At 43.7% G+C, this 23,267-nt stretch overlaps 2 protein-coding genes across 4 annotated transcripts in view; one reads left to right on the forward strand and one right to left on the reverse strand.

The window, feature by feature from the left end:
• Positions 1–23,267, forward strand: part of SASH1 (SAM and SH3 domain containing 1) — a 287,239-nt gene that overhangs the window by 63,716 nt on the left and 200,256 nt on the right. Inside the window, exon 1 of one of the 3 annotated variants that reach the window (XM_030928912.1) lies at positions 13,444–14,106. The exons of 1 other annotated variant lie outside the window; for it this stretch is intronic. In XM_030928912.1, the coding sequence (XP_030784772.1) occupies positions 13,969–14,106 (138 nt within the window). In that variant the 5' untranslated portion in view covers positions 13,444–13,968. Of the gene's footprint in view, positions 1–13,443; positions 14,107–23,267 lie in introns of those variants that run through there. One more of the 3 variants, XM_010375568.2, reaches the window with a different exon arrangement.
• On the reverse strand, positions 1,122–8,786 carry LOC104671922 (60S ribosomal protein L36a-like). Its single transcript, XM_010375569.2, has 3 exons — positions 8,706–8,786; positions 6,550–6,596; positions 1,122–1,560 (listed from the first exon to the last, which is right to left on the reverse strand). The coding sequence occupies exons 1-3, from the start codon at positions 8,784–8,786 to the stop codon at positions 1,164–1,166; spliced, it is 525 nt and encodes a 174-aa protein (XP_010373871.1). The 3' UTR covers positions 1,122–1,163.

Raw genomic sequence — 23,267 nt, forward strand, 5'->3', positions numbered from 1 at the left:
ATTCTGAAACAATGGAATTTTACAGCTGAAGGAAAAGTTGAGTTTTCTGTCTTTTTTTTTTTTTTTTTCCAGGAACAGGAATGGGAGTGTCTCTTTGTAAGGACTGGCAGATGAATTTTAAGAGTATAAAAATCATGCTCCTTCTGATACAAAAATGTTGGCATTTCCATGAAAGACAGAGAACAGACATAAAGAGAGTTAACCTCAGGGCTCCACCATGCATCTGGCACTCATGGGTCTTCCTCAAGTAATTACCTGGTAGATCTGTGACTTAAAAAATGAGTAGTAAAAAAGGATATCGAACTTTCCTTTATAATGACTCAACACATACTTTTCCCAGAATGTTATATTCAGCTCACTGCCTTTTTAAAAAATACTCATGCAAATGTCATTAATCATACGTGTGGTGTTGTTGTTTACCCAAAGTATTGTGCAAGCATACATCAACTCTGGATAAGACTGTAATGATCTTCTGTTTCCTGGGATTAATTATGTGAGTGAGAATCTTTTGTTCTATGCACATAACATGATGGCACCTCAAAGAAGCAGAGCAAGAGTTTTAACTGGAGCTTTAAAATGTGTTGGAAAAAAATATTTTCCATAATCATGTTTAAGAGCACGAGAGACAGCCAAGTGGACATTCTCATAGGGTAAAATTTATTAGAAGACGGTCAGGAGATCGAGACCATCCTGGCTAATACGGTGAAACCCCGTCTCTACTAAAAAATACAAAAAACTAGCCGGGCGACAAGGCGGGCGCCTGTAGTCCCAGCTACTCGGGAGGCTGAGACAGGAGAATGGCGTGCACCCGGGAGGCGGAGCTTGCAGTGAGCTGAGAGCCGGCCACTGCACTCCAGCCTGGGCGGCCGAGCAAGACTCCGTCTCAAAAAAAAAAAAAAAAAAAAAAAAAATTATTAGAAGACAAGATTGATAAATCAGTTTGTTTGGTGGATACTTCCCAGCTGCACTTTTTAGTCTTTTATTGCATAACTAGGAAACAGTTAACAATCTCTGGTCTCTTATTAACACATTCCCTTTTATTTTTACTTTTTTATTTTATTTATTTATTTATTTTGCATAAGAATATCACTGTTTTCCGTCAGGTAGTTTTTCTAGGGCTTCAACATTTTCTCTTCAAAATCAGAAGAAAAATATCCCAAAGTTTAGAACTGGATCACTTGGCCCTTTCTCTTCTTATCTCCTCCTAGTTCAAAATGCTTGCATCTCTTAATGGCCAGCATCCTCTTGGATCTGCAGTTAGGCTCAATACATTCCAGCCTTAGCACAATCTTCTTCGTGGTCTTAGCCTTCTTCCGGAAAATTGGCTTTGTCTGCCCACCATAGCCACTCTGCTTCCGATCATAGCGCCTCTTTCCCTGGGCATACAAAGAATCCTTGCCCTTCTTATACTGTGCCACTTTGTGAGGCTGATGCTTGCCACACTTCTTACAGAAGGTTCTTCGGTTTTTAGGTACGTTGACGATCTTTGCAGCACGGCTGTTATCTATATGATGAAAACGAGAAACGGCGTCCGACACCCTCGCGTAGCGCAGCTCTCGCCTAACAGGAAAGGCTTTTTTTATTTTTTTGTCTGAGACGGGGTTTCCCTCTTGTCGCCCAGGTTGGAGTGCAATGGCACGATCTCTGCTCACTGCAACCTCCGGTCCAAGCGATTCTTCTGCCTCAGCCTCCCGAGTAGCTGGGATTACAGGCGCCCGCCACCACGACCGGCTAATTTTTTTATTTTTAGTAGAGACGGTGTTCCGCCATGTTGGCCAGGCTGGTCTTGAACTCCTGACCTCGGGTCATCCGCCAGCCTCCGCCTCCCAAAGTGCTGGGATTACAGACCTGAGCTACCGCGTCCGGCCCCTTTTTTGTATCTCCTAAGCAAAAAAGAGAAATAGCAGGAAGTGTGATTCTAAAGATCATTTCCCGCCGTGTTTCCTTTTTTTCTTCTCCTGTCAGATGGCTTTCATATAATTTTACCGTTCTCTGTAGGAGAGGCGGTTCCCATCTTAATTCAGAAGTAACTTGATGGTGAGTTGAAGTCTCTTGGTTCCTGCCTTAAACAGTATGGGATGCAATTCACAGAGCCCTCTTTTTTGATCCTCATGGGCATCTGTATGCATCTCCCCCAGAAATTTGCTTCTTGTCTATCATGTGTTACCAAATTTTTCCGAATCTTCATAGTTCAGAATTACAAGTGACTTTAGAAATCATCTAGTCTGACCCCACTGTGTATAATAAAATACCTGTTGTGGTATTGTTGATGGAATAATTCCCAGGCAGAACTTGTTTTTTGGTTGGTTTGTTTGTTTGAGACTGGAGTCTCGCTCTGTCACGCAGGCTGGAGTGCAATGGCGCTGTCTTGGCTCACTGCAACCTCCGCCTCCCGGGTTCAAGCGATTCTCCTGCCTCAGTCTCCCAAGTAGCTGCGATTACAGGTTCCTGCCACCACGCCCCACTAATTTTTTGTATTTTCAGTAGAGACAGGGTTTCACCATGTTGGCCAGGCTGGTCTCTAACTCCTGACCTCATGGTCCGCCCACCTCAGCCTCCCAAATTGCTAGGATTACAGGTGTCAGCCACCGCGCCTGGCCAGAACTTGGTCTTCACATAGCATCAACACAGATGAAAACCTAACTGGCTATTGCCTATCAGAGTAGAATAAAAAATTTCAGAGAAAAATTTTGCTCGCTTTGTGGCAAAACTTGAATTGCCGTGGTACAATCAGGGCTCATTGCAGCCTTGACCTCAGGCTCAGGTGATCCTCCCACCTCAGCCTCCCCAGTAGCTAGGACTACAGGGACATGCTATAGTGCCTGGTTAATTTTGTGTAGAGATGGGATCTCACTTTGTTGCCCAGGCTGGTCTAGAACTCCCAGGCTCAAGTGATCCTACTGCCTCAGCCTCCCAAAGTGCTAGGATTACAGGTGTGCACCCCCCTGCCCTACCCAGCCCAGAGAAAAGGATTTACATCCCCACAGCCTCACTTGGTTTATTTCCTTTCTCTCCCTAGCCTGTTCTGTCTGCACTCTGTTTTAATTTCTTTTTAGTTTGCTCTTAACTCTTCTCTCACTTCTTTCACCAAACACTCTTTGATGAAGGGCTTTTTAATGGGTAATGCTTTAGCATGGGCTTGGCTCACCTGTAAGGCATTTGTGGGGGAAAAAAAAAAATTGGAGTGAATTTGTGACAGGGAAAATGTTTTAACATATCAGTCTTTCCTTGAAGTCAGTTCCCCCAAGGCATTGTGGAATGCCCCACATAGGAGTGCCAGAAAGGATTGCTGACTGTAAGCAAAAATTAAATGAGCTTATCTAGTTTCATTGCTCAATTTCAGCAACAGTGAGTATGGTAAAAAATAAATTGGACTATTTATAATCTTTCAGATTTAATCTCTGCTATAAGCAGAAAATGTGTTGTTGTCGTCTGTAACAAATAACAAGTATTTAAATGAAAATGTGTTCCTAAAACATATGCTATTCTTAGGGAAAATGCATTTTAATTTCAATATTTAATTGTCTGCCCTTTAAAACCAAGTATCTCAAATCCAACAGAGCTTAAAAAAAAAAAAGATAAAACCAAATATCTCCAAATATCTGATTTCTTCATTAACTTGTCTCATGATAAATTAGTTATTTTGCCAGTGAGTTTTTAAAAATAATCTACAGGCCTGGTGCGGTGGCTCATGCATGTAATTCCAGCGCTTTGGGAGGCTGAGACGGGCAGATCACCAAGGTCAGGAGTTCAAGACCAGCCAGACCAACATGGTAAAAACCCGTCTCTACTAAAAATACAAAAAATTAGCTGGGCTTGGTGGCATGCATCTGTAATCCCAACTACTTAAGACACTGAGGTAGGAGAATCCCTTGAACTCAGGAGGTGAAGGTTGCAGTGAGCTGAGATCATGCCACTGCACTCCAGGCTAGGCGACAGAGGGAGACTCTGTCCAAAAAATACATGAATAAATAAAACTAAAAACAATCTGCTGGTATAGACTTTTAATACACTGTATTCTGTTTTAAAATTTTATATTTCCTCAGCTCCTCTTCCTTACTCTGACATACCTATAGTCTGCAGGGACTTTCAAATTTGAGCACTAATCACTATCCTCTGGGGAACTTGTTAAAAAAACAGATTGCTTGCTTTAGCCCAAGGAGTTCGAGACCAGCCTGGGCAAAATAGGGAGACTCTGTGTCTACAAAATAATAATAATAATAATAAAATTAGCCAGGTATGGGAGTGCATGCCTGTAGTTCCAGCTACTTGGGAGGCTAAGGTGGGAGGATCCCTTGAGCCCAGGTGTTCAAGCCACTGCACTCCAGACTGGGTGACAGAGGGAGACCCTGTCTCAAACAAACAAAAAATCAAAAAACAAATTGGTGGTTCAACTCCCAGAGTGACTCAGTAGAAGTCTTGAGGTGGAGCCTGGAAATTTGCTTTTGTAACAAATTCCTTGGTGATGCTAATGATTGAGTTGTGGGTGTGTACTTTGAGAAGCACTGCTCTAGATAAAATATCTTTGTTGTTGTTGTTGTTGTTGTTGTTGTTGAGACGTAGTGTCACTCTGTCGTCCAAGCTGGAGTGCAATGGTGCGATCTCGGCTCCCTGCAACCTCTGTCTCCCGGGTTTAAGCAATTCTCCGGCCTCAGCCTTCTGAGTAGCTGGGATTACAGGCATGCGCCACCACAGCTGGCTAATTTTGTATTTTAGTAGAGATGGGGTTTCTCCATGTTGGTCAGGCTGGTCTCAAACTTCAGACCTCAGGTGATCCACCCGCCTCTGCCTCTCAAAGTGCTGGGATTACAGGCATGAGCCACTGCACCAAGCTAGATAAAATATCTTTTCTTTTCTTTTTTTTTTTTTTTTTTTTTGAGATGGAGTCTCACTCTGTCGCCCAGGCTGAAGTGCATTGGCGCGATCTCGGCTCACTGCGAGCTCTGCCTCTTGGATTCAATTGATTCTCCTGCCTCAACCTCTCGAGTAGCTGGAACTACAGGCGCCTCTCACCACGACCGGCTACTTTTTTGTATTTTTAGTAGAGACGGGTTTCACCGTGTTAGCCAGGATGGTCTTGATCTCCTGACCTCGTGATCTGCCCACCTCGGCCTTCCAAAGTTCTGGGATTACAGGCATGAGCCACTGCGCCTGGTGATAAAGTATCTTAAGAGGTGATAGCAGTGTGGTCTCCAGTGGTGGTAATGGAGGTGAAGGGAAGTGGGTGACTTTGGCCTAGTTTAAGAATTCGAGGCTGGGCACAGTGGCTCACACCTGTAATCCCAGCACTTTGGGAGGCCGAGGCGGGCAGATCACCTGAGGTCAGGAGTTCGAGACCAGCCTGGCCAACATGGTGAAACCCCATCTCTACTAAAAATACAAAAATTAGCCCGGTGTGGTGGCACACACCTGTAATCCTAGCTACTCAGGAGGCTGAGGCAGGAAAATCACTTGAACCCGGGAAGCAGAGGTTGCAGTGAGCTGAGATCACGCCACTGCACTCCAGCCTGGGCAACAGAGCGAGGCTCCATCTCAGAAAAAAAAAAAAAAAAAATAGCCAGGCATGGTAGGGGACACCTGTAATTCCAGCTACTTGGGAGGCTGAGGTAGGGAGAATCACTTGAACCTGGGAGGCGGAGGTTGCAGTGAGCTGAGATCACGCCACTGCACTCCAGCCTGGGTGACAGAGTGAGACTCCATCTCAAAAAAAAGGAAAAAAAAAAAAAGAATTTGAGGCCGGGCATGGTGGCTCACGCTTGTAATCCCAGCACTTTAGGAGGCCGAGGCAGGTGGATCACCTGAGGTCAGGAGTTTGAGACCAGCCTGGCGAACATGGTGAAACCCTGTCTGTACTAAAAATACAAAAATTAGCCAGGTGTGGTGGCATGTGCCTGTAATCTTAGCTACTCGGGAGGCTGCGGCAGGAGAATCATTTGAACCAGGGAAACAGAGGGTGCAGTGAGCTGAGATTGCACCACTGCTTTCCAGCCTGGGCAACAGAGCAAGACTCCGTCTCAGAAAAAAAAAAAAAATTAGCCGGGCATGATAGTAGTCGCCTGTAATTCCAGCTGCTCGAGAGGCTGAGGCAGGGAGAATTGCTTGAACCCAGGAGGCAGAGGTTGCAGTGAGCCAAGATTGCACCATTGCACTCCAGACTGGGCAACAGAGTGAGATTCTGCCTCAAAAAAAAAAAAAAAAAAAAAAGAATTCAAATCAGCAGGGCTTACCTGTGGTTTAGATCGCAGTGATGGTGAGGGAAGGGAAGGATGAAGTTGGTAGTTTGAATAAATGAATGGATATATCCGAAGACAGAAGCAAGAAAGGAGCAGGGAGGGAGAGTTGGATCATGGTAGGAAATCATAAATTCCATTTGAGGAATGTTAAAGTTTCACTGAAATACATCTAAACCTCAGCTCAATGCCTAGCAGAGAGTAGATTTTCCATAAATGATGATAGCGATGGTTATTGCTGCTATTACTACCTTTACTATGAAAACTGAACCGTCCTAATCACCACGCCCCACCCGAGGTAAACTCCCAGCTCCATTACTCAGCATTCCAGAGCGAGAGCTGACTCTTTTGTATGATCACAGAGACCTAGGTATAAACAAGGAAATTTCCAATTTATAGATGTAGCCTCACTGGATGAGTGGTGGGGGAAGGAAAAGCAAAAAGAGGGTAAAAAGAGAAAGCTTATAATGATGAATTATAATTCATCAAGGTGCCTGTGTCATCACAGATAACTTCACAACAGCTGTATCAAATAGGTAGAATTTTCCCATTTCACAGATAAGATAAATAACTTGCCTAATGTCTTATAGAAACTTGAGTAAAAATGGAAACCTAGCTTTGTCTTGACCTCATTACAGTTGTGCTTTCTATCATGAAACTGTATCTTTTTTTTTCTTTTTTTTTTTTTTTTTTGAGATGGAGTCTCACTGTTGTCACCCAGGCTGGAGTGCAGTGGCAAGATCTCAGCTAACTGCGAGATCCCCTGTTCAAGAGATTCTCCTACCTCAGCCTCCCGAGTAGCTGGGATTACAGGTGCCCACCACCACGCCAATTAAATTTTTTTGTATTTTTAGTAGGAACAGGGTTTTACCATGTTGGCCAGGCTGGTCTCGAACTCCTGACCTCAGGTGATCTGCCTGCCTCGGCCTCCTAAAGTTCTGGGATTACAGGCATGAGCCACTGTACCCGGCCCTGAAACTATATCTTTACTGCTGTTAAAGAGGTAAATGCAGGCACAATAAACATTTTAAAAGAGTTTATTTGAGCAAACAACATTTCATGGACTTGACAGCTTTAAACCAGAAGTGGTTCAGGAACTCCACCAAGAGAATCTGTGGGGAGGCTTTTACAGGACAGACACAGAAGTAAAGCAAAGAAAACATCTGATTGGATACAATTATACAGTTGCCTTATTTGATCGATCTCCTATGAAAGTTCATAGTTATAAAAGTTTGTTGGCTACTTCTGATTGGTTGAGCTTAAGTCCTGTTTTTCTTTAATACAGGCATTTATAAGAGTTAGCTCAAGTTAAGTTTTCCTTATGTGTGCAAATCAAGAAAGGTTGAGTTCACTTACGAGGCCTAAGTGGTTTTGTCTTCTCAGGATTCTTCAGGCCTCATCTCTATTTTACCTTTAACCATGCCCGGCAGTAAACTAGTTAGGTTTCTTAAATTGACATAATGACCTAAATAGGCTGAACCTATACTCTAAATACCCCAGAACTTGTAGACTAATGCTTTTAAACTTTTGTAATTCTGGCACACAGTAAGAACAAGTTTTTGTTTTGTTTTGTTTTGTTTTGTTTGGGACAGAGTCTTGCTCTGTTGCCAGGCTGCAGTGCAATGGAGCAATCTCGGCTCACTGCAACCTCCGCCTCTCAGGCTCAAGTGATCCTCCTGCCTCAGCCTCCTGAGTAGCCAAGACCACAGGTGCCCACCACTACATCCAGCTATTTTTTTTTTTTTTTTTTTTTGAGATAGAGTCTGTCTCTATCACCCAGGCTGGAGTGCAGTGGCACGATCTCGGCTCACTGCAAGCTCTGCCTCCTGAATTCAAGACAGTCTCCTGCCTCAGCCTCCCGAGTAGCTGGGACTACAGGCACCCGCCACCAAGCCCAGCTAATTTTTTTGTATTTTTAGTAGAGATGGGGTTTCACCGTGTTACCCAGGATGGTCTTGATCTCCTGACCTCATGATCTGCCCACCTCGACCTCCAAAAGTGCTGGGATTACAGGCGTGAGCCACCATGCCTGGCCCCTAATTTTTGTATTTTTTATAGAGACAAGGTTTCACCATGTTGGCCAGACTGGTCTTGAACTCCTGACCTCAGGTGATTCCCTTGCCTGGGCCTCCCAAAGTGCCGGAATTACAGGCGTGAGCCACTGTGCCTGGCCCTAAGAACAAGTTTTTACAAAGCAAGCCAGTGTTAACATTTATTCTGTATATGTGTGTGTATATGTATATATGTGCTGTACACTTACCTGTGCAACAATATCATGGAGAGTAATTTTCAATAAATAACAGAGATTGCTACATTATCAATATTCTCAATGAATGCATTGTGGTGATAGTTTTCACTCATTTGTGACAATAAATGTTTATTATGAGCCACAGAATTGATTCTGAAATCAACTTTTGGGTGTCTACTAGAAGTCTAGAAAAATCTTCTACATCACTTTCCTTGGAATTCACTCACCCACAGCAGGATGATTTCAATGAGCTGGATGAGATTCCTGACGGTAAGAGAAAAAGGGGAGTAGGATTCCGGTATACCCATCTTCAATGGAGTATCTACACTTCCCTTCCTTGAAGAACTTTGTGGGAATCAAATGGAGTATGATACAGATGAAAGGACTTTTAAAATAATCAGTTTGGGTCTGGCGCGGTGGCTCACATATGTAATCCCACCACTTTGGGAGGCTGAGGTGGGCGGATCACTTGAGGTCAGGAGCTGGAGACCAGCCTGGCCAACATGGTGAAATCCCGTCTCTACTAAAAATACAAAAATTAGCCTGGCGTGGTGGTATGCACCTGTAATCCTAGCTACTGGGGAGACTGAGGCACGAGAATCACTTGAACTCAGGAGGCAGAGGTTGCAGTGAGCCAAGATTATGCCACTATACTACAGCCTGGGCAACAGAGTGAGACTCCATCTCAAAAGAAAAAAAAAAAGATGTTAATATAAATCAGTTTTTTCTTACTTTAATTCTGCCCCACGTAGCTGTGTTCACTTGGACTCATCATTCAAGTTCTCTGGAGCCCACTTCCTCATCTGTAAAATGAAGGATTTGACCTAGATCTTTTTCAAGGCCCTTTTCCATTTCCATGGGGTAGAATTCTAATATAAAACATTCTTGGTAAATGATACCCTATATGACTCTGAAGTTGTGATGATGATGTTGATGATGGCGATTTCTTTATAAGGAAATGACAACTTTGTTAGAAAGCCCCTGAAGGGGCACGTCTTGGCTCACGTCTGTAATCCCAGCACTTTGGGAGGCTGAGGCGGGTGGATCACCTAAGGTCAGGAGTTTGAGGCCAGCCTGGCCAACATGGTGAAATCTCATTTCTACTAAAAATCCAAAAATTAGCCAGGCATGGTGGCAGGCACCTGTAGTCCCAGGTACTCGGGAGGCTGAGGCAGGAGAATTACTTGAACCTGGGAGGTGGAGATTGCAGTGAGCCAAGATTGGGCCACTGCACTTCAGCCTGGGCAACAGAGCCAGACTCTGTCTCAAAAAACAAAACGAAACAAACAAACAAAAAAAAACAGAGATAAAAAGCCCCTGAAGGAACTTTTAGCAGAAAGGACTGACAAGTGACATTAACTAAAAGAGAAAAGAGTCAGTCTTGGGAGTGGTAATCAGATCATGTTGAGTTAACACATGGAAATTGGTAAGTAAAAAGTAGCTGGGACTACAGGCCACCTGCTGCCATGCCCAGCTAATTTTTGTATTTTTAGTAGAGACGAGGTATCACCATGTTGGCCAGGATGGTCTCAAACTGCTGACCTCAGATGATCCTTCTGCCTTGGCCTCCCAAAGTGCTGGGATTACAAGAATGAGCAACCACGCCCAGCCTCAAATTTCACATTCTATGTATAGGCATCAACATTTCTCCAAAAACATTATCTCATTTCCCTATCCATTAAGAAGCACCAGGAAAAACAGGGTAAATATCTAGAATAGGTTGATTTCTATAAGTGGCAAAATGCTGGCTAAGGTTTAATTATATCAATCAATCTATCTATCTATCTATCTATCTATCTATCTATCTATCTACCTACCTACCTACCTACCTACCTACCTATCTACCTATCAATATATAATTATAAATATAGATACCTATATAGATATCTATATAGATATATTTTTTGAGATGGAATCTCACTCTGTTGTCCAGGGTGAGTGCAGTGGTATGATCTCGGCTCACTGCAACCTTCACTTCCCAGGTTCAAGTGATTCTCCTGCCTCAGCCTCCCAAGTAGCTGGGACTACAGGTGTGTGCCACCACGCCTGGCTAAGTTTTGTATTTTTAGTAGAGACGAGGTTTTGTCATGTTGGCCAGGCTGGTCTCGAACTCAGTGATGTGCCTGCCTCAGTCTCCCAAAGTGCTGAGATTACAGGTGTGAGTCACCATGCCCGGCCAGTTTAATTACACTGATGCGGGTATGTGTTGTCACTAAACTGTACACGTCTTTAGATGACCCTGAAACATACTATATAACCTGTGAAGAAGCAGGTGGCAATTAGTGTGGCCTTGCCTCATCTTGGGTGGGGAAACTAACACCAGGTCAAATGCTTTGCCCCAGGCCATCTGATGAGTCAAGAAGAAAATGATTCTGGATTGGCGCTGGAGAGCCAGGCTTCATCCTAATCCCCAGCCCCCACTGCCCAGCTTGCCTGGCTCCTTGCTGGGTCATTTGCTGGAAAGTGTTTATGCAGAGAATAGGCTGCCCCTTGGAAGCAGCACAGTCCTCTGCATCTTCTTAAATTTAAGGCAGGAGAATTTCTTGAACCCGAGAGGCAGAGGTTGCAGTGAGCCGAGATCACACCACTGCACTCCAGCCTGGGCGACAGTGAGACTCCATCTTAAAAAACAAACAAACAAACAAAAAAACGTACCAGGCCAGGCACCATGGCTCACGCCTGTAATCCCAGCACTTTGGGAGGTTGAGGTGGGTGGATCATGAGGTCAGGAGTTTGAGACCAGCCTGACCAACATGGTGAAACCCCATCTCTACTAAAAATACAAAAATTAGCCGGGTGTAATGGTGCGTGCCTGTAATCCCAGCTACTCAGGAGGCTGAGGTAGGAGAATCGCTTGAACCTGGAAGGCAGAGGTTGCAGTGAGCCGAGATCATGCCACTGCACTCCAGCCTGGGCAACAGGGTGACAGAGCAAGACTCTGTCTCAAAAAGAAAAAAAAAAGTATCACATGGTGAATAAATTGAAATATACCAATACAGTCAACTGTAAAGGCCTTTTATCTTTTCCTATCATTTACTTATATCTATCTCTTTATAGAAATGACAATAAAAAAAAAACTCATCAGCTTTAACTGAATTTATTTTTATTCAAAGTATCACAGAGCACGAGGGAGCCTTGAAAACCCATCTGGCCTAACTCCGGCATCAGCCTAGGAGAGCACAAGACTTTGGCTGTATTGACTCATAGTTCAGTGCTCTTTCTACTTCAACACAATGCCTCAATGCTATTAAGGAGAAATGTAATAATTCTTTTGGTTTCCTTTCACAAACATTATCATCAGGGACTCTGTGCAGTGGCTCATGCCTATAATCCCAGCACTTGGGGAGACCAAGGAGGGAGGATCCCTTGAGCCCAGGAGTTTGAGACCAGCTTGGGCAACAGCAAGAGATTCTGTCTCTACAAAAAATAAAAAAAAATTAGTCTGGTGGAGCAGTGTGCCTGTGGTCCCTGCTACTCAGTGAACTATGATTGCACCACTACATTATAGCCTGGGTGACAGAGCAGGACCTTGTCTCTAAAAAAATTTTTTAAACACACATTTTTTTCTTTATTTTTTTGGAGACAGAGAGTCTTCCTCTGTCACCCAGGCTGGAGTGCAGTGGCAGGATCTCACTGCAACCTTTGCCTCCTGGGTTCAAGCAATTCTCGTGCCTCAGCCTCCTGAGTAGCTGGGATTACAGGCATGCTCTAACACTCTTGCTATGTTTTTTTGTTTGTTTGTTTGTTTTGTTTTTTGTATTTTTAGTAGAGACGCGGTTTTGCTGTGTTGACCAGGCTGGTCTCAGATCCTGGCCTCAAGTAATTTGCCCACCTCAGCCTCCCAAAGTGCTGGGATTACAGGCGTGAGCCCCCATACCAGCCAAAAACACACAAAAATTATCAGGGCTTGTGTTTATATTTAGTTACTTTTGAAAATGTTTTCACATTTTGAACATTCCTGTAAGGACTATTCACCCATTGCATTGATTGGTGCTCGCAGCACTTAATGCTTGAGCAAGCGGAATTCAAGGACATGCTTTTACCCCCTTTCTTTTAGTGGACTCAGAAGGAAAACAAAACAAAACAAAACAAAACAAAACAAAACAAAACAAAACAAAAAACCCTCACAATCAACAAGAAACAGGAGAGGCCTTAAAACAAGCAAGGACTCTCTCGCTGGGGCATCTCACTTTTTTTTTTTTTTTTCTTTTAAACCACAAGGCCCTAACAGATGAGCAAACTCCATGTGGTTTCTTAACTGTTTCAAAAGTGCTCAATCACCAAATCGAATGTGACGTGCATTGTCACCTTCCAGGAAAACTCTGAGTGGTTTTGAAAGACAGAATCACAAAAGGGAAAATCACCTCTCCAGGGCTATTTCCCTTATAAAATAAATCCGTCCTGGAGCTTCTCCTTGGAAAAACACACACAGGGCCCCAAGTGTGTGTAGGCTGAGTGGCTGCACAGTCATTTGAATTTAGTTTCGAAAATAGCCCTTCCCTGTGTCCCTAATGTAAAGGAATAATTAAAACCCAAAGCCCATTTCCCCTAATTAGCCGAAAGCCCTAGCAATGCATGGCATTGTGGGCATTCAGGAGCCAAAATGCACCCACTCATAAAAAATGATCCAAACAATGGCTCGTGCCCAAGCTTTCACACTCGTTTTGCAGAGAATTCTTGGCTGGCAGAGGCAGGGTTGTAATTCCTTGGGTCGCTTGACTTCACGAGGGACGAGGTGTGCATTGTGGCGACACGGACTACTTGTGAAGCCTTTGGGCGGCAGTCGCTTAAAGATTAACTTTCTCGGGTTTCCGTGTCCAAAAGTGTTTCCGTGAATAGCGTGATTGGAAACTTGTGCGGGCCGGAGACTCCGGCGCGGCTGCTCTTTCAACAGGCGATTTGTTCTCCTGTCGGAGGCTCATTTCCATGCAAAGAGCCTGACATCAGAGCACCTTTTGTTGCTAAACGCTTTCTTTAGCCTCGAGGGGAGAGAGTCATGTGGAGCTGGAAGAGCTCATTTTGAAGAGAGGGGTCCCGGGGAGCTCCCTCCAAGATCCAGAGGCGCCGCGGGCACCCCTGCAGGGTCCTGCCAAGACTTGCTAGAACGAACGAGTCGCGTGCCTTAGTTAGTTGGTTCCCGTAACAGGAAGAAACGCCTTTGCAGTGGGTTTAATTGCTTCTGGGCCGAGCGAATTCCCCGCCGTACAACTCAGTGGTGCGGACTTTTCCTCCTGCTACCCTGTTGCTGCGCCGAGCGGGGTTGGAAAGTTTCTGGAGTTGTCAGTAGCGCAGCCCGTGGCCACCTAGAGCCGAGGTGCGGGCGCCTGCTAGGGGCCCCCGCGGGGTGGCCGGGGCCGCCGGGCATGCAGCGCGGGGGCGCGGCTCGGTGACGCCGCGGGCGGGGACCCGGCATCCGGGCCGGCTGCGCGCGGGTGCTGGGCGAGGGCGCCGCGGGGACCGGGACGCACGGCCCGCGCGCGGGACACTGCCATGGAGGACGCGGGAGCGGCTGGCCCGGGGCCCGAGCCGGAGGCCGAGCCCGCGCCGGAGCCGGAACCGGAGTCCGAGCCTGGCGCTGGCACGTCCGAGGCGTTCTCCCGACTCTGGACCGATGTGATGGGCATCCTGGTGAGTTACCTGGGGAGGGGGCGGCGCAGGAAGCGCAGTTCGCAGTAGCCCCTCTGAAGACCCGGCTCCCTTCTGGCCGACCCACTGGGCAACCCACTCCGCAGAGGCGTCCTTCTCTGACTGTAGTTCTTAGGGTGCTAAATACACACGGTATAGGGTTTCAAACCCTAATTAAAAAGTAACCAGCCACAGGTCCTGTCAAAAGGTATTTTTTAAACAATCGGGTATGATATTCAACAATTTAATCTGGGACACCTGCTGAGATGTTGGTGTGGAAAAGGCGAGAAAGAAGAAGCCTTCAAAGAGTAGATGTAAATAAATATTTGGTTGATGCTGGATTAGGGAAAAGGCTGATGTTACTGATGTTTATCTCTTCACCATTTGTTGTGTGACCACAAGAGGGAAAACAAACATTTCCTTACTCAGAACTGCCAAAACGTTCACCTACTTTTTTTTTTTTTTTTTTTTTTTTGCAGTTTTTCAGTTTGTGGAATTACAGGATATTTGTTTTATATGTTTGGGACTAAAACAATAGGACTTATTTTGCTAAATCTGTGCTGTCATGTATTCTGAAATGTCCAGTGACTAAAACCGCCCCTGGATTTGGCGTAGTTTCTGGGAAGCAGTACTTCTGTATGGAGGATGAAATTTTAACTTGCTCAGGGTTGAATACCTTGGGGGAAGTAATAGATTTGCTTTGGTGGAGCTCTAGTTAGGCAAGTAGACTGGAATCGGATGGGTGAGGGTTATTACAGTCAGACATCTTAATCCATACATAAAAGACTATCGGAAAAGGCTCTAGATTTGCTTTGAGATCTTCTGTTTTTTGAATGGGAGGAGATGGAGTGAAAGAAGTTCTTCTTTGGGAATGCTAAACCGTGTACAGTTTTTAGCACAGTGATTAAATTCTTGGGCTTCAGTTATAGTAGGCCAAATGCCAGCTCTCCAATTGACTGTTTACATGATCTTGGTCAAGTTATTCAACCTCTCTGATCCTCAATTTCATTACCTGAAAATTGAAGCTAAGAAGACTTGCTTCTTGGGGTTTCTGAGATTTTGCTGGGTTGATGTGTGTATCAAGTACTCAACAGACTGTCTAGCATATAGCAGAGCCTCAGTAAATGTAGCTCTCTTTCAGGTTTTGTTTGTTTCCTTCAGACAGTCTCCTGTCTCTTCCTTCTAGACATGCTAAAAGCCCAGTTACTCCATTTTCAGGTGACCATTGGTATTTATGATTCTTACTGTACAGAGAACCAGTGAGGGTTGATTAAAGATTTCTATCTGCTCTTGTCACTCTCCAGTATCGAAAAATGTATATAAATATGCATACAGTGTACATTTACATACTATATATAGCATATATATAATATACCTACATCTAATATATATTTTAGATTTAAAAGGTTTTGTTTTTGCATTTTCTGAACTATACAGGTGAATATGATCCTTCACTGAAGTTCCAGAAAACCCAATGGACATTTTAAAGTTGTGATAAACTGTTTTTTTTTTCTTTAATTTGAGATGGAGTCTTTCTGTGTTGCCCAGGCTGGGGTGCAGTGGCACAATCTCAGCTCACTGCAACCTCCGCCTCCTGGGTTCAAGCAATTCTCCTGCCTCAGCCTCCTGAGTAGCTGGGATTACAGGCATGCAACACCATGCCAGGCTAATTTTTGAATTTTTATTAGAGACGGGAGTTCACCATGTTAGCCAGGCTGGTCTCGAACTCCTGACCTCGTGATCTGCTCACCTAGGCCTCCCAAAGTGCTGGGATTACAGGCATGAGCCACCTCGCCCGGCCTATAGACTGTTTTTAAGTTATCTTGTTATTTCTTGCCTAGACCCAGCTCTAAGTTTTCAGTCACTGAGGAAATTGGTTTGATAATATCCCATTGTATCCCTTACTCTAGGGCATTGGGCTGGGGGCGGGGAGGGTCAGGGGCCTGCTGAAATGAAAGTTGGGCTGAGGGTTCTTTTGGGGAAGAGGGTTGGCCGGTGGCATTTTCTGCAGATTTGCTTTCCCTTCCCTGGCGATTCCAGCACTGTTGGGTCAGTTGTACTCAAGTGTTCGTTGGCTGAGTTAAAAGATGGGGTGGGGCTTCAGAAGCTCAAACCTGCTATTGAAAGGGCAGATGCAGGAGCAAAGAAAATATGTACTTCAGCTAATCATTCAGTATCAGGCTGGGAAGAACATGAAGCCTGTCCCAGACAGGTTGTGTCTGTTCGTTTTCCCCTTGTTTATCTGGGGTAAATGGGCGTGGAAATTGTTCCTTAGTAAAATTCAGAGGAAGACATGGCTTACTGCTCCTTTGTAGATGCCTTGTAGGGAGACACTAGGCTAAAAGGGAGAGAAAGCTATCATCCAAGTGTTTATACAAACTGCGTCTTTGGGGAAACACATCAAGACACAAAATTGACAGTTGACTTTATTCTCGCTGAAACGAGACATCATTTCCTTCCTTTTTTTATTTAAAATATGAGATTTTGCAATCATCTATCAATCTAGACAGGTGAAGTGACTTGGCCAATGGCACATACCTTGTTAGTGACAATGTTAGACTTGTCCCCAGTCGCTGGCCCCACCAGTAGGGATCCTGATGTCATGACGCTCCATAGTTAACTATCTCAGATGAACTCAGTAGAAATGTAACTCAGTATGTTTAGAAATCCTGTGTGTTTTAAGTAAAATGTGACTTACAAGATTCTTTTTCCATACTGAATTTGAAGAGGAGAGTAGAGGTAGTCGGGAAATTACACATCTGAACATTATCAGACACAGTTTCAGACACAGTTCTATTTTACTTTTTCAGATTCTTCTAATTGTGGAAATCAAACCACACAGCCTATCAATACTGTGTGTGGAAATTTGAAATGACACAACTCACAGCTTAGTAGGTAAAAACATTTTTAGGTGAATGAGCACTATTGAGCAGTTGTCCCCCAGGGGATTTTGTTGGTTATAAACCAGTGAAAGTATTGCCCCAGAGTCATGGATCTCAGTAAATACAGGATGGTTGTTTGAGTTCATAAGGACACATTTTGCATTTAGATTAATTCAGTCCATGCACAGTTAAGTACCAAATAGTTGCTTTCAGATAATTGTTAACAAAGTGCTCATTTAGAAAAGAAATAATAGTATAATTTACAGCATGAAAATGTTTGAGCAGTGCTAGAATAAATTCTAGTAAGTGAATATATAAATGTTTATAGAATTAAGAGAAAACAAGCTTGCAAAAAAAAAAAAAAAAAAAAAAAATTACTAGATTGTGAGTGCCTGGAGGGCCGGGTCAGTGTCTTACTCATTTTTCTATCTCCGGTGCTCCTGACTTAACTGGGTGCTGAGAATATGGCTTTGTTGAATGAAAAAGGAAAATAAAAAAAGTATGTATTTCTTAAATGCAGGAGTCACATCAAAACATTGTTTTGGACACATGTGCCTGCTGTGATATAATGGGGTGTATTTATAAAGATGTGAATAAATTCTGCTCTGGCTGAAACTACATTTTGGGCAGTTTCATCATGCAAATTAAAATCCCCGTGTTTCCACTGGAAACTAATGGTAAATTGCAACATGTTTGTAAGCCCTGAGCTATGAAACCTTGGTGTTCTTGTGAAATGTGCCATTCTTTTCACTAACACTACAACATGTGGTAGGCCAGGGTTTTCAAAGCATGTCACCTTTCCCTATGACATGTGTAGACTTCTGTTGAGAAGTGTAAAACTGAGTTAGAATCCTGTGGAATTTTACCCTTTTTTTTTTATTCCATAGTTGGCAGACACAGCATTCCTTTTGTTAGGTAGCGGAGGGAAGTTGTTTTTAAGAGCAGGAATTGCTAAGGTTGTTAGATACAGTTAGGTGTGCTAGATCCTTTTTTCAGGACTGATTTATCCATTTGGTAAATTGTCATGGTTCTTCAGCTTCTGCCTACAGGATTTGGGGACTTCTAAGGCGAAGCCCAGCCTTTAAATCTACTTGTTAACTGGGAAGGGGGTTAGTAAGTGCCTATTGTTTGCAGGATCCTGCAAAACGCACCTCCCCCAAACTTGAAATTTCCTCTGTTTTTGCTTTGTTTCTACAATTTACACCCATTTCCCAGCATGCTTAGAAAACATCCATTGTATAGAGATACTCCAAACCTTCCCCTACTTTAATTCCTGTGCAAGCTGCAGAAAGGCAGGCATCAGTCCACAGAACTGTTATATTCATCCTATCTTACTATTTACTCCATTCCTAAAAAATTAACAAGAAAACCCGTAAAACAAACAAACAAAATGTCTCCCTCCTTTCCTTTGTTGTTTTAGGCCAAGTGTTGGGGAAGGGGAGATGTTAGTGAGATCCTGAGGGGGCTTTTAAAATGCTCACTCCTTTGAAAGCAGTTCATTTACATGTTGTCTTGGGAGGTGTCCTGAGTTGTGCCTATCAGCTAATGACTTAATTAATTTTATGTCTTGCAATTTGAGAGTCAAGCCCATTTCAAATATTCTGACTTCATCTTAATTTTATGATGTTCCTTTTTTTTTTTTTTTTTTTTTTTTTGAGGCGGAATCTTGCTCTGTCACCCAGGCTGGAGTGCAGTGGCCAGATCTCAGCTCACTGCAAGCTTCCCCTCCCGGGTTCCCGCCATTCTCCTGCCTCAGCCTCCCAAGTAGCTGGGACTACAAGCGCCTGCCACCTCGCCCGGCTAGTTTTTTGTATTTTTTAGTAGAGACAGGGTTTCACTGTGTTCGCCAGGATGGTCTCGATCTCCTGACCTTGTGATCCGCCCGTCTCGGCCTCCCAAAGTGCTGGGATTACAGGCTTGAGCCACCGCGCCCGGCCTATGATGTTCCTTTTAGCACACTGAAGAAACCCTTGTGGCCTTTCTATGTGCAGAAGTTGCAGGGTTATTTTAAATAGTGGAAGGGACTGAAGCGTCCTTGGAAATGCACCCTCAACTCTCATTTAGAGAGGAGGGTTTGGAGGGCTTCTGGGTGTAAAAGACTTGCTCAAGGTAACCGAGAGGAGGCAGAACTCAGGCGTATGGATGTTCACTTTTTTGCCAAAGACTTCAGTGGCTTTCATAATTTTATTTATTCATGTATTTATTTTTGGGAAGGAGTCTCACTCTGTCTCCCAGGCTGGAGTGCAGTGTTGCAATCTCCGGTCACTGCAACCTCTACCTCCCACATTCAAGCGATTCACCTGCCTCAGCCTCCCAGGTAACTGGGATTACAGGCGTCTGCCATCACGCCCAGCTAATTTTTGTATTTTTAGTAGAGACAGGGCTTAGGCTGGTCTTGAATCCCTGGCTACAAGTAATCCACCCACCTGGGTCTCCCAAAGTGCTGGGATTACAGGCATGAGCCACTGCACCTGGCCGGCTTTGATAATTTTGGTTGGGGTTGCCGAATCTTTTCCTGCTAAAGGAGACCCCTTGAGCTTAAGCGACCTTCTTCCATAATTCCTTTCTCCTGCCTTTCTGCCTTTATTTGCTGTTCTCTACCTTGTCTTTCTTTTGCTCAGCCATACAACCCTTCCCTCTGCCACCTGGCTTCTTACTGAGGTCCTTTGCATGCAGCTCTATGGGGACTGAGTGGGAGGCCGTGCTCCTGTGTAGAGTCCCAGGGCTGTGCTGGGTCCTTCACATACATTTCCTTACTTGATCCTTGTAGGAGGTGTGGCCAGTGAGTATTCTTGTCCTCGTTTTACAGTTCAGATGTAAACGTCTGTGTCCTAAGTCATGCAGATGGTAGATAGGGAAGCTGAGAGTTGGATCATGTATTTCCCTGAAACCGACTTCCATTTGCAATTGTATATAGTTCATTCTTTCACACATCTCATTCAGACATTTATTGGCTGCTAATTTTTGTTTGTTTGTTTAAGTTATTGAGCTATTAGCAATACTTGTCCTTGACTTCTACAAAGGGTTAGTTTTGCTGCAAAAGCCTTAGCCCCACGGTCAGTCGCTGAGTACATACCCAACTTCACAGGACGATGGGCAGAATGCCCCGAAGGCCGTGGGATCCCTTTGCTCAGGATCACAGCCCGGGAGCGTCTGGGCGGGCCACTACCAGACATACCTTTGGATTTGGGCCCTGAGGGATAAGTAGGAGTTTCCAAAGAGGTCTTTTCTAGTGAGAAGGATAAAAAGGAAGGTGCGAGGAGGGACAGAGTGAGACTCCATCTCAAAAAAAAAAAAAGAGGGACAAAGGTGGAAGGGCACAGATCTCCCAGATATGGGTGTTGATGTGGCTGGATAAGGTTTGTGGTTGCCGGTGAAAGAGGCCATCAGGCATGGGACCTAATCGCTTCTGTGTTTTGGAAAAGTAACTTTTTTCATTTTCTTTCTTTTTCTTTTTCTTTTTCTTTTTTTTTTTTTTTTGAGTGAGTCAAACTCTGTTGCCCAGGCTGGAGTTATAGTGGTGCAATCTCGGCTCACTGCAACCTCCGCCTTCCAGATTCAAGCGATTCTCCTGCCTCAGCCTCCCAAGTGGCTGGGATTACAGGCGTCCGCCACCACGCCCGGCTAATTTTTGTATTTTTAGTAGAGATGGGTTTTCACCATGTTGTCCAGGCTGATCTTGAACTCCTGACCTAAGATGATCTGCCTGCCTCCCAAAGGGCTGGGATTACAGGCATGAGCCACCACGCCCGCCCTGCCGAAAAAGTAACTTTTGTAGGCAATGGGGTGGCAATGAGGTTGGAAGGAAGGAGACTACTTTAGTGATCCAGGCAGGGATGGTGAGAGCTCTAACCAGATGTTTATACGTCATGTCATTCATTACCTGTCCTCTGGCTTCCTGAGGCCCAACACTTTGTGCAGTGTCTAAAGTAATCAAGACTGCTTGATGGTAACTTTCTTTTGATAATTCTTTTATGCTTAGAGTGGGCTGAGTTAATACAAGACATTTAGAGATGTCGTATGTCTTGTGATTTTCTTTCTTTCTTTCTTTCTTTTTTTTTTTTTGAGATGGAGTCTTGCTCTCGCCCAGGCTGGAGTACAGTGGCACGATCTCGACTCACTGCAAGCTCCGCCTCCTGGGTTCACACCATTCTCCTGCCTCAGCCTCCTGAGTAGCTGGGACTGCAGGTGCCCACCACCATGCCCAGCTAATTTTTTGTATTTTTAGTACAGACAGGGTTTCACTGTGTTAGCCAGGATGGTCTCGATCTCCTGACCTTGTGATCCACCTGCCTCGGCCTCCCAAAGTGTTTACAGGAGTGAGTCACCAAGCCTGGCTGATTTTCTTTCTTTCTAAAGGAAAAAGTGGCCAGGCACAGCGCCTCATGCCTGTAATCCCACCACTTTGGGAGGCCAAGGCTGGAGGATCGCTTGAGGCCAGGAGTTAGACCAGTCTGCATAACATAGTGAGACCTCATCTGTAATTCTTATTAAATAAAAAAGAAAAAAAGTACCTATCCATGTATATATGTATAAATATTTATATACCTGTCTCTCTATACTGATAGAATGTGGTTCCTTAAAAGGGGGAATTATTATTTATAACAATATGCACACCACTGTAAGATCTTTAAATCATTCTTTTAAAAGCTAATTGTAGAGTACAGTGAAATAGTGGGAAATATGTAGTCAATGCAAATTGATTCATTTGCAAATCTGTAGCTCAATTTTACAAAAGATGTAAGAGGAAAAACTATCATTTATCTAATGTATCCTTTTTAAGAGTGCTTTGATGCTACCTGATTGCTTCCTGTTTAAGATTTGACGGTCCTAATCCCACTGTAATAGATGATGTGCCTACCCGTGGTTGACACACATTCTTGTCATTAGTAAAAATGAAATTGGTCTCAAACGAGTGAATTTAAATGGACAAAGACTGACTCTCACAGTCAGTGATACATTTAATAATACCTATGAGTACAGACTAAGACTACAAGAATTAACTAAACCTTCAGACTAGTTTTGAGATAAAATGTATTTTCGTGACTACATAAATTGTCATTTTTCAAATGATATGCTCATCTATTTATTAATTCACTTTTGTAACAAGACCTGAAAATGGTAGGTCTGTTCCTCATTAGCTTTGCTCCTAGCCAGATCTCGAACATCCCTTCTTTTGCTCTCTGAAGTGTTTCACTGGGCAGCATTAATTCTTTATGAGGAGAGATGCCTCATAGAGATAACCTATCTTGTCTCTTTCCTGCCATGTCAAGTCATGTAATACAGACGTCTCCATCCTGGAGACTGGATATCCAGGCATTATGGTAACTCTGAGACTCAGAAGACAAACGCTTGAGAAAGGGGTAGTTTTTCCTTTCCGTAATAGTAGTTTTTTCTTTTCTGAAAGGCTCCTCTATGGCTTTCAACATGATTGGTGAAAATGGAAATATATTTGTATTTATGTTTGCTCTTCAGACTAAGGTTCTCTGTGTTCACAGAGATACGTTGCAGTTCTCCTTGGGTGTCTGATACAAGTTCTATTCGTGGTTGATTTTGATATTTCAATTCACTATTTACTAGTTTCGTTTTGCAGCAAGTAGTGAGTGAGGAAGTTTCCATGTGTCCACCCATCACTCTGCCTGGTCCTGGCTTCATTCTTTCTCCTAGCATGAGGTAGTAAGAAAGAAAAGAAATGCATTCTGAGAATAACACGATTTTTAAGTGAAGAGCCATTGAGGAGCAGAATAAGAAATCTTGGAATATCCCCGAGCCCTAGTTACCCACTCCCTGCCTTTTTTTTTTTTTTTTTTTTTTCTGAACTGCCCTTAATCCAGTAAGACCTAGTTTCCTTTAAAATTTATCCTAAACACCCTTGACTTTGTTGACTTTAATAATAATTTTGTATTGGTCTTGCTATCAGCCAACAATTTTTTTTTTTAGCCTAGACCTAAAACATGTTTATGTGCTGTTTGTGTGTGTGTGTGTGTGTGTGTGTGTGTGTGTGTGCATGCGCTTTAAAAATATAGTGTTTCAACATTAAATTATTTGTAGAGGAAAGGAATATTCTAGTTCAAGAATACGTATCTTTGCTATATGAGTTTGTCTTTGTTTTCATAGGATTTTAAAGACCTCCTTTGTAAAATAAACCATTAACAACTTTGTAGCATTCCTTGTTTGGAAATGCCCAGTCTTTCACAAAAAATTTTGAAAGAGAAGAGTAGCAGCCTTAATCTGTGAGTTGAAACATTTAGAAACAAACAAACAAAAGTTAATTGAATGTCT

The sequence above is a fragment of the Rhinopithecus roxellana genome, chromosome 4 (assembly GCF_007565055.1).
Source record: "Rhinopithecus roxellana isolate Shanxi Qingling chromosome 4, ASM756505v1, whole genome shotgun sequence".
In the NCBI taxonomy this organism is placed as follows: domain Eukaryota; kingdom Metazoa; phylum Chordata; class Mammalia; order Primates; family Cercopithecidae; genus Rhinopithecus; species Rhinopithecus roxellana.